The sequence below is a fragment of the Rhinoraja longicauda genome, chromosome 1 (genome assembly GCF_053455715.1).
Source record: "Rhinoraja longicauda isolate Sanriku21f chromosome 1, sRhiLon1.1, whole genome shotgun sequence".
Classification (NCBI taxonomy): Eukaryota; Metazoa; Chordata; class Chondrichthyes; order Rajiformes; family Arhynchobatidae; genus Rhinoraja; species Rhinoraja longicauda.
The window spans coordinates 16431587-16448235 of NC_135953.1; the positions used below are offsets into that span (position 1 = coordinate 16431587).

The 16649-nt window shown below is 45.2% G+C and overlaps 1 protein-coding gene across 2 annotated transcripts in view; it reads left to right on the top strand.

The window, feature by feature from the left end:
- reep1 (receptor accessory protein 1) overlaps positions 1-16649 on the top strand; it is a 101024-nt gene that overhangs the window by 30762 nt on the left and 53613 nt on the right. For both annotated transcript variants that reach the window (XM_078411302.1, XM_078411390.1), the window contains exons 3-4: positions 43-119; positions 6468-6588. In XM_078411302.1, coding sequence (XP_078267428.1) covers positions 43-119; positions 6468-6588 — 198 coding nt within the window. The remainder of the gene's footprint in view (positions 1-42; positions 120-6467; positions 6589-16649) is intronic.

Consider the following 16649-nt stretch of genomic DNA (forward strand, 5'->3'; position numbering starts at 1 on the left):
TAATTGAATCAAATCATGCTTTAAATTTGTTCTCCAAACTAGGTAAAATGGATGATGTACTGGATCATATTTGCACTGTTCACTACAGCGGAAACTTTCACAGACCTATTTCTTCCATGGTAAGACTCAGTCTTGTACTATTTTCATTAATATCCCAGCATAGATTCTGAACTTAATGTCAACTCATGTGTTGATGGTGAAGTGCAGTTTATTCTTTCTCCAAACCTTTTTTTTCCATCCGCTGAATGTTTTAAGATATGTATAACGGCTTATCCAAATTACACTTAAGGGATGTAGTCCATGTGTAACGTTGTAGTTGTTACGGGTAGAATGGGCGGTGGGTGGCGCATCAATGGAGTTGCTGCCTCACAGTGCCAGAGACGCTGGTTTGTTCCTGACTATGGGTGCTGTCTGTGTGGAGTTCGCACGTTCTCCACGTGACCACATAGGTTTTCCCCGGGTGCTCTGGTTTCCTCCCACACTCCTTTATAAACTCCACTGGCTCCCCATCCCCCAGAGAATCCAGTACAAAATCCTCCTCATAACCTACAAAGCCCTCCATAACCTGGCCCCATCCTACCTGACCGACCTCCTCCACAGGCACACTCCCACCTGCACCCTCCGCTCTGCCGCTGCCAATCTCCTATCCCCCCACATCCGGACTAAACTCAGATCCTGGGGGGACAGGGCTTTCTCCATCGCTGCTCCCACCCTATGGAACTCACTACCCCAAACCGTTAGAGACTCCCCCACACTCACCACATTCAAAACATCGCTGAAGTCTCACCTGTTCAGCACTGCCTTCAACCACTGAAGGTCACCTCACCTACTGTTCATTTATTTATTTACTTATTTATCTATTTATTAATTTCCCTATGTTCTCAAAATCTCTGTAAAGCGTCTTTGAGTATATGAAAAGCGCTATATAAATAAAATGTATTATTATTATTATTATTATTAAAGGTGTACAGGTTTGGTAAAACTTGTAAATCGTCTCTAGTGTGCAGGATAGTGCTGGTGTACGGGGTGATCGTTGGTCGGTGCGGACTCGGTGGGCCGAAGGGCCTGTTTCTGCGCTGTATCTCTAAACTAAAGACGGCAAGGTTTCAAACTGGAAAATATCTTCAGTGTCCTTACCCCAACTGAGATAAACAAAAGATTGATCTTTAATGGTGGGAGCATGTTATCTTTTACACAGGCTTAACCTGTTGAAGCAGTTTTCATTCCTTTCGTTTAATAGGGATCGTTTAGTTGTTTAAGCTGTGACCCAAGAGAGACCCAAGAGCTGGATAGAGCTCTTAAGGATAGCGGAGTCAGGGGGTATGGGGAGAAGGCAGGAACGGGGTACTGATTGAGAATGATCAGCCATGATCACATTGAATGGCGGTGCTGGCTCGAAGGGCCGAATGGCCTCCTCCTGCACCTATTGTCTATTGTCTATTGACCCTTTGTCAATGAAAAGTACAGTACTGACATTCAGGAGACAAAGTGTTCCACAGTATATGTAGAATTTCCAGTTGAGGAACAGAACATACATCCAGACTGGTCAATGCTTGTGTTTATTCCCACACCAACCTCACTCCCTCCCTCCCTCCTACAAAGTGCTCACCACTATTCAGCCACTGTGAAATAACGGCATATTATGTTCTGTGAAATAAAATGGTTTCTTTGTTAACAGTGATGTGCCAGGAATACTCAATGTAAAGGTAATGCCACCCCCCCTCCCCGCCCCTCAACAACATTGATTAGAACATTCGCACAATATTAATAAATAAGGGGTAGGCCATTTAGAACGGAGATGAGGAAAAACTTTTTCAGTCAGAGAGTTGTAAATCTGTGGAATTCTCTGCTTCAGAAGGCAGTGGAGGCCAATTCTCTGGATGCTTTCAAGAGAGAGCTGGATAGAGCTCTTAATGATAGTGGAGTCAGGGGGTATGGGGAGAAGGCAGGAACGGGGTACTGAATGTGGATGATCAGCCATGATCACATTGAATGGCGGTGCTGGCTCGAAGGGCCGAATGGCCTACTCCTGCACCTATTGTCTATTATCTATTGTGTATTGTCTATAATATTCTATAACTCTGCTGCACTACCAGCTGAGAATATTTAAGTACCAAGGATGCTTACACACACTGAGTCATTCTGATTGAACTGATGCTCCTTATAACCGAGCAAGGCACTATCTAAAGGATGCAAATTGCTGGAATAACTCAGCGGATCAGGCAGCATCTCTGGAGAAAATGGACAGGCGATATTTCGGGTTGGGTCCCCTCTTCAGTCTCGTTTCGGGTCAGGACCCTTCTTCAGACTGTCAATCTCTATCCACTGTCAACCACCATGTTTTTTTCAAGGTTATTTTTTTGTTTTTGCTCAGCTTAGTTTAGAGATACAGCCTGGAAACAGGCCCTTCAGCCCACCAAATCCATGCTGACCTTCGATTACCCGTTCACACTAGTTCTCTGTTATCCCACTTACTCATCCACACCTTACACACTTCTGACGCCAATTAACCTGCGGAACTGCACGTGTTTGGGATGTGGAAAGCATCCCAAACTGGAGCATCCGGAGCAAAAGCTCCGTGCTCACATGGAGAACGTGCAAACTCCACACAGCGTGCACCTGAGGTCAGGATCTAACCCAGGTCTCTGGCGTCGTGAGGCAGCAGCTCTACCCGCTGTGCCACCCATTATATTGTTTTTTTCTTGCTAAATAATACAACGGTATAATTCCTGCATTTAGGCCGACACTGCTGATTATTGCAGATTACGGAGCTGGGTGACAAAAGAAATGGCCTCTGCTCTTAACGGTATTGTAGAGATTTATGGCACAGGAAGATTTATCCTTTCGTTGAGGGATGAATATTGTGCAGGACTTGGAAAACTTTTCCATTGTCCCTATGTAATCTGCTGTCATGTTAACTAACGGAGGTTCAATGTGAGAGGCATAGAATATAAGAGCGTACAAACACCATTCAATCACAGTTCACAAAACGTGTACAGTTCTTGTCCACAAATTACAGGAGAAATGTGATCGCATCTGATCGGCCATAGTGGAGATTTACAATGATGTTACTGAGACTGATAAAATTTTCTTATGAGGAAAAATTGAATGAGCCAGGGATGTTTTATTTGGAACAGAGGAAGCTGGGGAAGGGGCCCTTCACCAATGAATATATAATTTTTATGGCAATGACACAGTACATGGGGATAACCTATGTCTCTTAGCAGAAGGATTGGAAACTAGCTGACAGATATATGAGGTAAATTATAGATGGGTTAGAGGATAAATGAGGTAGATTTTTCCAGCCCGTGGCTAGTAGGAGTCCAGAACTTGGTGCATAAACAGAAATCCTGAATACATTTTAAGAAGTGTACCAGAAGAGCTGCAAGATGCAAGGCTACGGAACTTGTATACGTGGCTTTGATCCCTATCTAAGCAAGGATGAAATCAATGGACATTAATTGGCATGAAATCAATGGACATTAATTGATTATGTTGATGCCTGAGATAAGGGGTTTATCCTGTGAGAAGAGAATGAATTAGATGGAGCTGTGCACTCTTTAGAAACTTGAGAACAAGTGATTTTGAGAAGGACTGATGCTGTGATTTCCTCCTGCAGGAGAGTGTAGACTGAGCATAATTTCAGGGAAAGGAGTCTTCTATTTAGGATGAATCCAAAGTGAAACGGTTTTTAGGTGGAAGTTTGTTAATGAGTGGAATTCTCTCCTCCAGACTCTTATGGACCTCAGTTGAATTTATTCATGGTTTCAGGTCTAGGACCCTTCAGGTCTAGGACCCTTCATGTTTTCTCCGAGATCTTCGGTTTCCTCCCACACTCCAAAGACGCACAGGTATGTAGGTTAATTGACTGGGTAAATGTAAAAAAATTGTCCCTAGTGTGTGTAGGATAGTGTTAGTGTGCGGGGATCACTGGGCGGTGCGGACTTGGTGGGCCGAAAAGGCCTGTTTCCGCGCTGTATCTGAAATATGAAAAATATGAAAATATAATATGAAGAGGCCATTTGACACATCATGAACTCATCCCACTTCCCATCCTCCCTGGGGCTTTGGGTCAAGTGGAGCACGAGATAATGGTGTGATGATTTCCTGGATGTTGGACATCCTTGTGAAATATATTTGGACAGTGCCATTCAGTACTTAGTGGGATGGGACTTCATTGTGAAGTAAATTTGGATAGTGCCAGGAATGGAGATCTCCTGAGTATCGACACTTATTGACAAAGTAATTTGAATGGGTTTTGGTTTGATGGCAGTGCTAAGTGTTAATAATTAATATGGTGCTGTGGAGGGAACGTTTCTATATAGATGCATCTGCTGTACTTAATAAGAACATAAACATTATATTGATGGTGACCCCCCCCCCGATGTGTCCTCAACTCTGCACTGCATTTAGTAACATTAACTTCCATCTCATAAGTTCATAAGCGATTGGCACAGAATTTGACTATTCGGCCCATCAAGTCTACTCCGCCATTCAATCATGGCCGATCTATCTTCCCCTCTCGACTCCATTCTCTTGCCTTCTCCCCAGAACCCATGACTCCCATCTCAGCTCAACCCTATCATTTCCTTTAACCTAAAAATTGAAATGTCCTTTGAATTACAAATTGAAATGGGAAACCAACTAATCATTCCGAAGAACATTAAGAAACAGATTTAAAAGCAGCTCCTGCCAATGTCTCAGAGATCCAATATGCTCCCTAATTCACCTAATTGTTAATCAATACACACTCATTATTAATGGAAGATGGTTCAGGATGCATGAAGGCCCTTAATTCCATACACTTCAATTCACTTTTTTTTAAAATGGAAACAAGTTATCCCCATCACCCTGATCTTTCCACGAAACAGGCAAAACCTTTCCCTTTCGGGTATACCGTATTAAATTCCATTTTGAAAATCAGAGCTGGTGTATCTACTTCTATTGAACATTTTGAATCGACCATAAAATGAGAGGCGGCACGGTGGCGCAGCGGTAGAGTTGCTGCCTTACAGCGAATGCAGCGCCGGAGACTCAGGTTCGATCCTGACTACGGGCGCCGTCTGTACGGAGTTTGTACGTTCTCCCCGTGACCTGCGTGGGTTTTGTCCGAGATCTTCGGTTTCCTCCCACACTCCAAAGACGTACAGGTATGTAGGTTAATTGGCTGGGCAAATGCTTTTAAAAAATTGTCCCCCCTAGTGTGTGTAGGATAGTGTTAATGTGCGGGGATCGCTGGGCGGCACGGACCCGGTGGGCCGAAGGGCCTGTTTCCGCGCTGTATCTCTAAAATCTAAAATCTAAAAGAAATTCACTTTTCATTCTTTTGATACTTTAGTTTACTTTAAAGATGCAAAGTGGAAACAGGCCCTTCGGCCCACCGAGTCCGTGCCGACCAGCGATCACCCCATCCACTAGCACTGTCCAAAACATTCGTGACAATTTACAATTTTAACTGAAGCCAATTAATCTACAAAACTGCCCATTTTTGCAGCGTGGGGGGGAAACGGAGCACAGGGAGAAAACCTACAAGGATCACAGGGAAAATGTGCAAACTCCATACCAATAGCACCCGTGGTCAGTGTAAAAAAATAACTGCAGGTGCTGGTACAAATCGATGGTATTTCTTTCACAAAATGCTGGAGTAACTCAGCAGGTCAGGCAGCATCTCAGGAGAGAAGGAATGGGTGACGTTTCGGGTCGAGACCCTTCTTCAGACCGTGGTCAGAATGGAACCCGGGCCTCTGGCCCTTTAAGGCAGCAACTCTACCGCTGCGCCACTGTGCCATCCCTGATGATGTCACATGAATTTGACCACAACTCTGTCGGTTGTTTTTCTTCTAATTATGTTCCCTTTTTTATCGAAACCTTCTCCGTCTTGAGTAGTTCTGTCAGTCCCTCTCTTAACCTTTTCTGTAACGATGACTCCCAGTTTCCTAAAGTTTGGCTTTGAAGTTGGAGCTTTCCAGCCGAAGATCAAAGTCAAAGCCGTTGCTTCGGATCTGTTCCATACCCTGTTTATGCAGTTCCTTCTTTCTACAATGGTGGAAAAGAGTTAGCATTAGGTTTCTCACCTGGGCGGCACGGTGGCGTAGCGATAGAGCTATTGCCTTGCGGTGCCAGAAACCCGGGTTCGATCCTGACTACATGTGCTTGTCTGTACGCAGTTTGTACCTTCTCCCCATGACATGCGTGGGTTTTCTCCGAGATCTTCGGTTTCTTCCCACACTCCAAAGATGTACAGGTTTGTAGGTTAATTGGCTTGGTATAAATGTCAATTGTCCCTAGTGTGTGTAGGGTAGTGTTAATGTGCAGGGATCGTTGGTTGGTACGGACGGTGGGCCGAAGGGCCTGTTTCTGCGCTGTATCTCTAAACTGAGCTATACCTGAGGATCTTCAGTCCTCTTGTTCTGTGATTTATTCCTGTCTGGATGGTATTTCACACCAGCCTCTTCTTGTTCCCCCAGGTTTCCATTTTATTATGAACTGAAGATTGCCTTTGTAATATGGCTCCTCTCCCCCTACACGAAAGGCTCCAGTGTTCTCTACCGGAAATTTGTGCACCCAACACTCTCTTCGAAAGAGCAGGTGAGACAAGTTATGGAGTTTAATATTACAGTACACTTGGTGACAACAGTCATTAAACCGGGGCTATTTATGACTGCCACAGTTGCACATTTAACCCCCTCGATACTATATCTCAATTCCCTTAGATCAACACTGATCCGTATTATCTTGACCATAGAGTCATAGTGATGGGGTCTTACAGTGTGGAAACAGGCCCTTCGGCCCAATCTGCCCACACTGACCAACGTCCCATCTACACTAGTCCCACCTGCCTGCGTTTGACCCATATCCATCTAAACCTATCCTATCCATGTACCTGTCTAAATGTTTCTTAAAAGTTGCGATAGTACCTGCATCAACTACCTCCTCTGGCAGCTGGTTCCATACACATACCACCCTTTTTGTGTGAAAAAGTTACCCCTCAGATTCTTGGTTCTTGGTTCTTGGTCCTCCAAAATATTCCAAATGGAATTTAAACTGGAGGTGACGGAGTATGGACTTAAGCAAGAAGGGCTTCTTGGAGAAGAAGAGCTGCCTTAAATTTAGTTGCGTCTGGTTGAGTAACTATAGTAGGGTGAAGACTATTCCATGCTTTAATTGTGCGAGGGAAGAAGGATTCAATAGACAATAGACAATAGACAATAGGTGCAGGAGTAGGCCATTCAGCCCTTCGAGCCAGCACCGCCATTCAATGCGATCATGGCTAATCACTCTCAATCAGTACCCCGTTCCTGCCTTCTCCCCATACCCCCTCACTACACTATCCTTAAGAGCTCTATCCAGCTCTCTCTTGAAAGCATCCAACGAACTGGCCTCCACTGCCTTCTGAGGCAGAGAATTCCACACCTTCACCACTCTCTGACTGAAAAAGTTCTTCCTCATCTCCGTTCTAAATGGCCTACCCCTTATTCTTAAACTGTGGCCCCTTGTTCTGGACTCCCCCAACATTGGGAACATGTTTCCTGCCTCTAATGTGTCCAATCCCCTAATTATCTTATACGTTTCAATAAGATCCCCCCTCATCCTTCTAAATTCCAGTGTATTCAAGCTTAATTGCTCCAGCCTTTCAACATTCAAGATTCAAGATAGCTTTATTTGTCATCCAATATTGGACGAAATTCAGTCACCCACAGTCCAACAATAAAAGCATTAAATAGGCATTAAAATTACACAACCCCAAAAACACAGTCCAACAATAAAAGCATTAAATAGGCATTAAAATTACACAACCCCAAAAACACACAAAAAAAGAAACATCCATCAAAGAAACATCCATCACAGTGAGTCTCCTCCAGTCCTCTCCTCACTGTGATGGAAGGCCACAATGTCTTTCCCTTCTCCTGCCGTCTTCTCCCACAGTCAGGTTGTTGTGGTTGCAGGCCGCGCCGGACGGTCCGCAGCGGGCCGAGCCTAAGGCGAGTCCCAGCCGCTCCCGCAGCCTCCGAAGACGGCCGGCTCCGCCGATGATAAGTCCGATCCGGGGCGGGCAAACACGCTGCTGCTGCCGCTGTTGCTGCACGTCGGGGCGGTCGGGGCGGTCGTGGCTCCCGACATACGACAGTCCCGCCATTCCGGGAATCAACCTAGTGAACCTACGCTGCACGCCCTCAATAGCAAGAATATCCTTCCTCAAATTTGGAGACCAAAACTGCACACAGTACTCCAGGTGCGGTCTCACCAGGGCCCGGTACAACTGTAGAAGGACCTCTTTGCTCCTATACTCAACTCCTCTTGTTACGAAGGCCAACATTCCATTGGCTTTCTTCACTGCCTGCTGTACCTGCATGCTTCCTTTCAGTGACTGATGCACTAGGACACCCAGATCTCGTTGAACATCCCCTCCTCCTAACTTGACACCATTCAGATAATAATCTGCCTTTCTATTCTTACTTCCAAAGTGAATAATCTCACACTTATTAAATCCCCCCCCCCCCCCACCTTAAACCTATGTTCTCTGTTTCTCTGCTTCCCCTACTCTGGTCCTGAAACCATTCATACTGCTAGCTTAGAATTTCCAATCAGGTCCCAGCCTCAACAACATTCTATGAGAGAGAATTGGATGACTTCGTCTGGAGCAGCGAAGTTGCGGGGAGACCTGACAGAAGTATATAAACTTAGGCGAGGCATAGGTAGGGTCGAACCTTTTTTACACACTTTTAAGGTGAGTCCTGGAACATGTTGCCAGGGCTGGTGATTGAAGCCTTGCGTTAGTGGCATTTAAGAGACTTTTGGATAGACACACAGACATGCATGGAATGGAGGGATGTGGGTTATGTGCAGGTGGATAAGTGATGGTGTTGGCATCATGTTCGGCTCAGACATTGTGGACAAAAGGACCTGTTCTTGAGCCATACAGTTCTATGTTCTGTGGTTGCAAATTCCTCTCCTCCTTGTCGAAGGGAGTGTGTTTTTTGACACTATTCTTGGGCAGCCACACTCATACTTTACGTTTAAGCAGGTGCTCCCTCGTTTTTTTAGATTCAGAGATACAGCGCAGAAACAGGCCCTTCGGCCCACCGGGTCCGCGCCGCCCAGCGATCCTCGCACACTAACACTATCCTACACCCACTAGGGACAATTTTTACATTTTGCCCAGCCAATTAACCTACATACCTGTACGTCTTTGGAGTGTGGGAGGAAACCGAAGATCTCGGAGAAAACCCACGCAGGTCACGGGGAGAACGTACAAACTCCGTACAGACGGCGCCCGTAGTCAGGATCGAACCTGAGTCTCCGGCGCTGCATGCGCTGTAAGGCAGCAACTCTACCGCTGCGCCACCGTGCCGCCCTTTTGTCTCTCCCTTCCCAGTTTCCATCTACCCAGCTGATTAAATCCCAAACCATTTACTGCTTTTGCAAAACATAAGGCTGTGCCGTAGGGATGACACAGTGGCACAGCGGTACTGTTGCTGCATTACAACGTCGGAAACCTGGGTTCAATCCTGACTACAGGTGCTGTCTGTACGGAATGTGTACGTTCTCCCTGTGACCGCGTGGATTTTCTCTGGGTGCTCCAGTTTTCTCCCACACTCCAAAGACGTACAGGTTTGTAGCATAATTGATTTCAGTAAATTGTAAAATGATCTCATAAGTGTAGGATAGTGCTAGTGTTCAGGAGAGGGATAGATCGGGTAGATGCACAGAATCTCTTGCCCAGAGTAGGGGAATCGAGGACCACACGACACAGGTTCAAGGTGAAGGGGAAACGATTTAATAGGAATCTGAGCTGTAACTCTTTCACACAAAGGGTGGTGGGTGTATGGGACAAGCTGTCAGAGGAGGAAGTTGTGGTTGGGACTATCCCAACGTTTAAGAAACAGTTAGACAAGTACATAGATTGGACAAGTTGGAGGGATATGGACCAAACGCAGGCAGGTGGGACTAGTGTAGCTGGGACATGTTGGCCGGTGTGGGCAAGTTGGGCCGAAGGGCCTTGTTCCACGCTATATCACTCTATGACTCTCTGACTCTAAAGCCCACGCAGATCATGGGGAGAATGTACAAACTCCGTACAGACAAGCACGTGTAATCAGGATCAAATCCAGGTCTCTGGCGCTGCAAGGCAGTAGCTCTACTGCTACGCCACCATCAATCTCTTACCATCCTCTTCTGCAAATATATTTTTCAGAAGTCTATTCCCTTTTGAAGATCCTGATGGATTCTTTTCTGTCATCCCTGTGGGCAGTGAGTTCCAGATCCTAGCTTCCATCCAAGTGAAAAATATCTTCCTCGCGTCCCTTGTATATCTTTCCCATTTTATGTTTTAAATCTGTATCCCTTGGTGCTTGAACCATCTGCTAGTGGGAAGAGTGCTCCTTAATTATCATATCCAAATCTTAGGTTTCATGGATTAATCCGAAGCAGTCATGATCTCGTGGCAATTAAAGCACGGACTATTGATGTGACAAGCTGGACTGTTACATAAGACTGAAAAATGCCTTTTAACTCCGAAAGCTGAGAAATGTCTCTGTTGTTAAATAGCATAACCTTTTCTCTCTTACTGCGCTGTGGTGTTCTTGTAGCAGTAGGCCGCCTTGCATTGAAGTTTAATCCTCGCCAGACAAGGAAGTTTGAGTGAAGCAGCTTGTTCAAATGTCAGAGTGGGTGCAGATGGTATGTTCTGAAATCTTTCTCAAGAGTCAAGAGTATTTTATTGTCATGTGTCCCAGATAGAACAATTAAATTCTTACTTGCAGCAGCACAACAGAATGTGTAAACATAGTAACACTATGAACAATATAGTAAACGAGAAAAAAAGTTAAGTGTGTGTATATAAACACATGCACACACACACACACACACACACACACACACACACACACACACACACACACACACACACACACACACACACACACACACACACACACACATATATAATCATATATATCTTATCGAAACGTATAAGATTATTAAGGGGTTGGACACGTTAGAGGCAGGAAACATGTTCCCAATGTTGGGGGAGTCCAGAACAAGGGGCCACAGTTTAAGAATAAAGGGTAGGCCATTTAGAACTGAGATGAGGAAAAACTTTTTCAGTCAGAGAGTAGTGAATCTGTGGAATTCTCTGCCTCAGAAGGCAATGGAGGCCAATTCTCTGAATGCATTCAAGAGAGAGCTAGATAGAGCTCTTAAGGATAGCGGAGTCAGGGGTTATGGGGAGAACACTTGTAATGGTAGGGTGGGATACATGCCTCATCTTTAGATGGTGATGTCTCTTGCCAACTTGATGCTTTCTTCATGACTCTGCTAATGTGCTCTCTAAGTCTTATATCTTTTTTTTGGTTGACATCTTGGCTGGCAAAATAAAAGGCTAAATGAAAGCTATATCTATTAAAGAAAATGTTAGATGTGGCTTGTTGCCACAGTGCGGCAATCCTTTAAGACACAAGGTTCCATTAAGAGATTAAAAAGTGAATATCCTTGAGATAGGTCAGGCTATGTCTGTGGAGCGCTTCCGATGGAAATTCTTCAACCTAAAACGTTGACACTTTCTCTCTTTAATGATGCTGCATAACCGACTGAGTATTTCCTACATGTACCGATTTTATTTCAGATTTCCAGCAAGGGCAGTGTTTTTGCTTTACTTTAAGAGGATAAACTATAGGATGGATGTCGTTAACGTGGATAAGATGCAGAAGAGATTCACCAGGACTACCTTGGATGTAGGCTAGAGCTGTAGGGAGAGGCTGGAATAGGCTGGGACTTTTTTCTTTGGAGCTTAGGAAGCTGAAGGATGATGTTATGCTTAGTTTAGAGATATAGCGCACAAACAGGCCTTTCAGCCCACCAGGTCCATGCCGACCAGCGACTCTAGCACACACGAGGGACAATTTACGATTTTTACCAAAGCCATTTAACCTGCAAACCGGTACGTCTTGGGAGTGTAGAAGAAAACCGGACCACCCGGGGAAAAATCCACGCGGTCTCAGGGAGAATGTACAAACTCCATACAGACAGCACCCGTACTCAGGATCAAACCTGGGTCTCTGGCGCTGTAAGGCAGCAACTATACGGCTGCACCACTGTGCTGCCCTGTTATTCAAGTGTGCAAAATCATGAGGGGCATGGATAAAGTGAACATGCACATTCTTTTCTCAGTGTAGAGGATTTTAAAAACTAGAGTGCAAAGTCTTAAGGTGCAAGAGGAGAGATTTAGGAAGGACCCCCCTCAAGAGCAAACTTTCCACTCAGAGGGTAAGCCGTTACTGGAAGCATCTGCCTGGGGAAGCTATCGAAGCAGACGTAATTATGACTTTCTAAAGACATTTGGACAAATATATGGATGGGAAGGGTTTGGAGGCCAAATTCAGGCAAATGGGACTAGCCCAATATGTCAATTTGGTTGAGATAGACAAGGTGGGCCAAAGGTCTGTCTGCTTCTATAACTGATTCTAAGAGATGTTGTGAATACAATAAACAATAGACGATAGACAATAGGTGCAGGAGGAGGCCATTCAGCACCTCGAGCCAGCACCGCCATTCAATGTGATCATGGCTGATCATTCTCAATCAGTATCCCGTTCCTGCCTTCTCCCCATACCCCCTGACTTCGCTATCCTTGAGAGCTCTATCTAGCTCTCTCTTGAATGCATTCAGAGAATTGCCCCCCATTGCCTTCTGAGGCAGAGAATTCCACAGATTCACAACTCTCTGACTGAAAAGGTTTTTCCTCATCTCAGTTCTAAATGGCTTACCCCTTATTCTTAAACTGTGGCCCCTTGTTCTGGACTCCCCCAACATTGGGAACATGTTTCCTGCCTCTAATGTGTCCAACCCCTTAATAATCTTATACGTTTCAATAAGATCCCCGCTCATCCTTTTAAATTCCAGTGTATACAAGTATACATTGTTATCACTTCCCTCTAGTGGTTGGATGATAACAGGAAAATAAAGAGCAATCTGCACAGGTGGGCATTTTTACTTAATGCTTAATGGTGCTGTGAAGGACAGTGCAGTTTGTGGAATCTATGATGTCCACAGCCCAAGGAGACTGCTCATTAAGGAGAAACTGAATGCCAAGCAGGCATTGGACATTACCCTGGTTGTCGTCAAGCAAGCACGAGTGTTATGTGAATTGTGGCCAAACAATGCAGCACTTTCAGGAAAACGGTAGAACCGCCTGAAGAGGCAATAAAAGTATCGTAGCTGCACATGACCTCCAGCCCATGTGTTTTACTCGAGACTCCACCTGCTTATTTGTGCTCGCAAGGGAATGAATGGCTCTCAGCAGTCTATTTGATAGGAAAGCAAGCCCATGCCAAACTCAATGTAACTGAGCAACATGAAACCTATTGGGAAGAACATGAAGGAACATCACATGATCAGGTGAAGAAGGTCATAAGATCATGTGATAGGAGCAAAATTAGGCCATTCGGCCCATCAAGTCTACTCCGCCATTCAATCATGGCTGATCTATCTTTCCCTCCTAACCCCATTCTCCTGCCTTCTCCCCAAAATCTCTGCCACCCGTACTAATCAAGAATTTTTCTATCTCTGCCTTAAATATATCCACTGATGGCCTCCACAGCCTTCTGTGGCAAAGAATTCCACAGATTCACCATCTTCTGATGAAAGAAATTCCTGCTCGTCTTCTTCCTAAAAGAACATCCTTTAATTCTGAGGCTCTGACCCTTAGTCCTAGACTTTCCCAATAGTGGAAACATCCTCTCCACATCCACTCCATCCAAGCCTTTCACTATTCAATGAGGTCCCCCCTCATTCTTCTAAACTCCAGTGAGTACAGGCCCAGTGCCGTCAAATGCTCATCATATGTTCACCTACTCATTCCCGGGATCGCGTGATCCTGGGGAAAATGAATCGTGTGGACTATTTATACTAAGACAGAATCCTTAAGATTCAAAACCATTTGTTTCTGTTAGTTCTTGTTCATCTTGATCCAGCAAAGATGTTGCTGCTGTACTGTGATGTGATGAGAGGAAAGGAACCCGAGGGGCAACTTCTTCATACAGAGGGCGCTGGAACGACCTGCCAGAGGAGGTAGTTGAGGCAGGTGCTATAACAATAGTTGAAAGACATTTGAACAGGTTCATGGATAGAAAAGATTTAGAGGGATATGGGGCAAACAAGGGCAGGTGGACCTAGCATAGATCAGGTGGACCTAGCATCTTGGCTGGCAGGGGCAAGTTGGGCTGAAGGGCCTGTTTCGGTGTTTAGTTTAGTTTAGTTTAGAGATACAGCGTGGAAACAGGCCCTTCAGCCCACCGAGTCCGCACCGACCAGCGATCCCCGCATATTAACACTATCCTACACACACTAGGGACAATTTACACATACACCAAGCCAATTAACGTACATACCTGTACGTCTTTGGAGTGTGAGAGGGAAACGAAGATCTCGGAGAACACCCATGCAGTCACGGGGAAAACGTACAAACTCCGTATAGACAGCACCCGTAATCGGGATCGAACCCAGGTCTCCGGCACTGCAGGCGCTGTAAGGCAGCAAGTATACCGCTGTGCCGCCATGCCGCCCCCGCCCCCCCCCCAACCCCCCATCCCCCCCCCCCCCACCCCCACACCCCCCACCCCCACACCTATGCTGTTTGTCTCTATGACTAATTGGTCATAATGGTGACTGATTCAAAAACAGCCTCTCTGGTGTTCCCTGTGTTTGTCAGCTTGGCGTTCTGGTTACTTTTAGTTCATGTACGAAGGAAGGTCACTGTCTACTATTCGAATGCGAGAACAGTGAACTTGTAGAGACTCGCTCCTGTTGACCATCTATTTCCAACAGGCTGGCATGAAGCCAGGGCTGGGCAAGGTTCGAAGATATCATGATTGTTCTGGATAGCACTACAAATTGTTGACAGATGCTGCAAGCTGTGTGTACGGACATGAGGTTACCAAACCTAAATTTAGTTTGAAGGAACATCAGCGAAAGAAGGCAGACCTGTTTGTCGAGAGGAAATCTGTTGAGCACATTATTTTGATTATTGAATAAACAAGTTGGTTTATTTTACAAACTAGTTAAATTTTCAACCAGCACATTCACAGTGACCCGCCTGGAACATGTGTTGTTCCCTTCGAGTCTACACCCATGCCAAACATTTGAGTGTAATTTAAAGACCCTTGGCACCTGACATGGATTACTGTTTCAGATTAACTGCAACCTGGGCTATGTATCTGTTGCAAACCCTTATGACTAAACAAAGTAATAGCTATTCTGAGGCTTAAGTTATTTTTATTTTGGAGTGTATTCGGAATAAAGCACTTCAAGCAACAAAATGTCTCTAAAAAGAACACAAAGTGCTGGAGTAACTCGGTGGGTCAGGCAGCATCTCTGGAGAACATGGATGAGGTGACATTTTGGGTCGGGATCCTTCTTTAGACTGATTGACTGATTGTATGTGGGGGTGGGGTGGGTGGGGGGGGGGGGAGGGGGAAAGAAAGCTGGGAGAACTTAGGGGCAGCACAGTGGCGCAGTGGTAGAGTTGCTGCCTTACATGAGAGCAGCGCTGGAGGCCTGGGTTCGATCCTGGCTACGGGAGCTGTCTGTACGGAGTTTGTACATTCTCCCCGTGACCTGTGTGAGTTTACTCCGAGATCTTCGGTTTCCTCCCACACTCCAAAGACATACAGGTTTGTAGGTTAATTGGCTTAGTAAATGTAAAAATTGTCCCTAGTGGGTGTAGGATAGTGTTAATGTTTGGGGATCGCTGGTCGGCGCGGACCCAGTGGGCTGAAAGGGCCTGTTTCCACGCTGTATCTCCAATCTAAACTAAAAAAAGCTAAATGTCACTGCTGCATTGAATAGTTTAATTTCTGCTTCATGCATTTCTAAAGCAAGCATCCACCCACCACATCTGAAGTCAAACTGTGGTAATTGTTGTTTTGTGGGCATCAGAAAACTATGCAGTGAAATATGCAGGGCAGCACGGTGGCACAGCAGTAGAGTTGCTGCCTTACAGCATCAGAGACCCTGGTTCGATCCTGACTATGGGTAGGAAAGAACTGCAGATGCTGATTTAAATCGAAGGTAGACACAAAATGCTGGAGTAACTCAGCGGGATAGGCAGCATCTCTGGAGAGAAGGAATGGGTTGTGTTTTGTTATTGTGTTTCCTTTCTGTAAACTGCTCCATTATAACTACACAACTAATTAACAGAGGCTTTACACTCGAGCCTTGGGTTCAGCCATTTTAATTCAGGATCCTCTTGGCTGCTGCCTCATGGGTAATATATCCTCGGTACTGCGCCACAGAGCGCACTATTCCCATAACATCCCCCTTTATTTACAAAACAGATATGTACAGGAACTTTACATGTATAGCAATAAATTCTTCCATGGCATCTTATTTCACTGAGTCTAACATGTCTCCAACAGTCCATTTTCCAACCTGCCTTTGACAATCCATTTCCGTGGTAGCTTCCAAATTCTCCTCCCTTGGATCTGCGACAGTTCAGTGCTCAGTATAATCTAAACTTTGAACAACACATGTCTGGTTCCTCATTCCCTTTCCCCTTTTTATTTATTAATTTGATTGTTTATTTATTTATTTCGTTTTAAAATGGCCATTACCACTACTTCGACATAAAACTACGCATCTCAAACTATAACCGA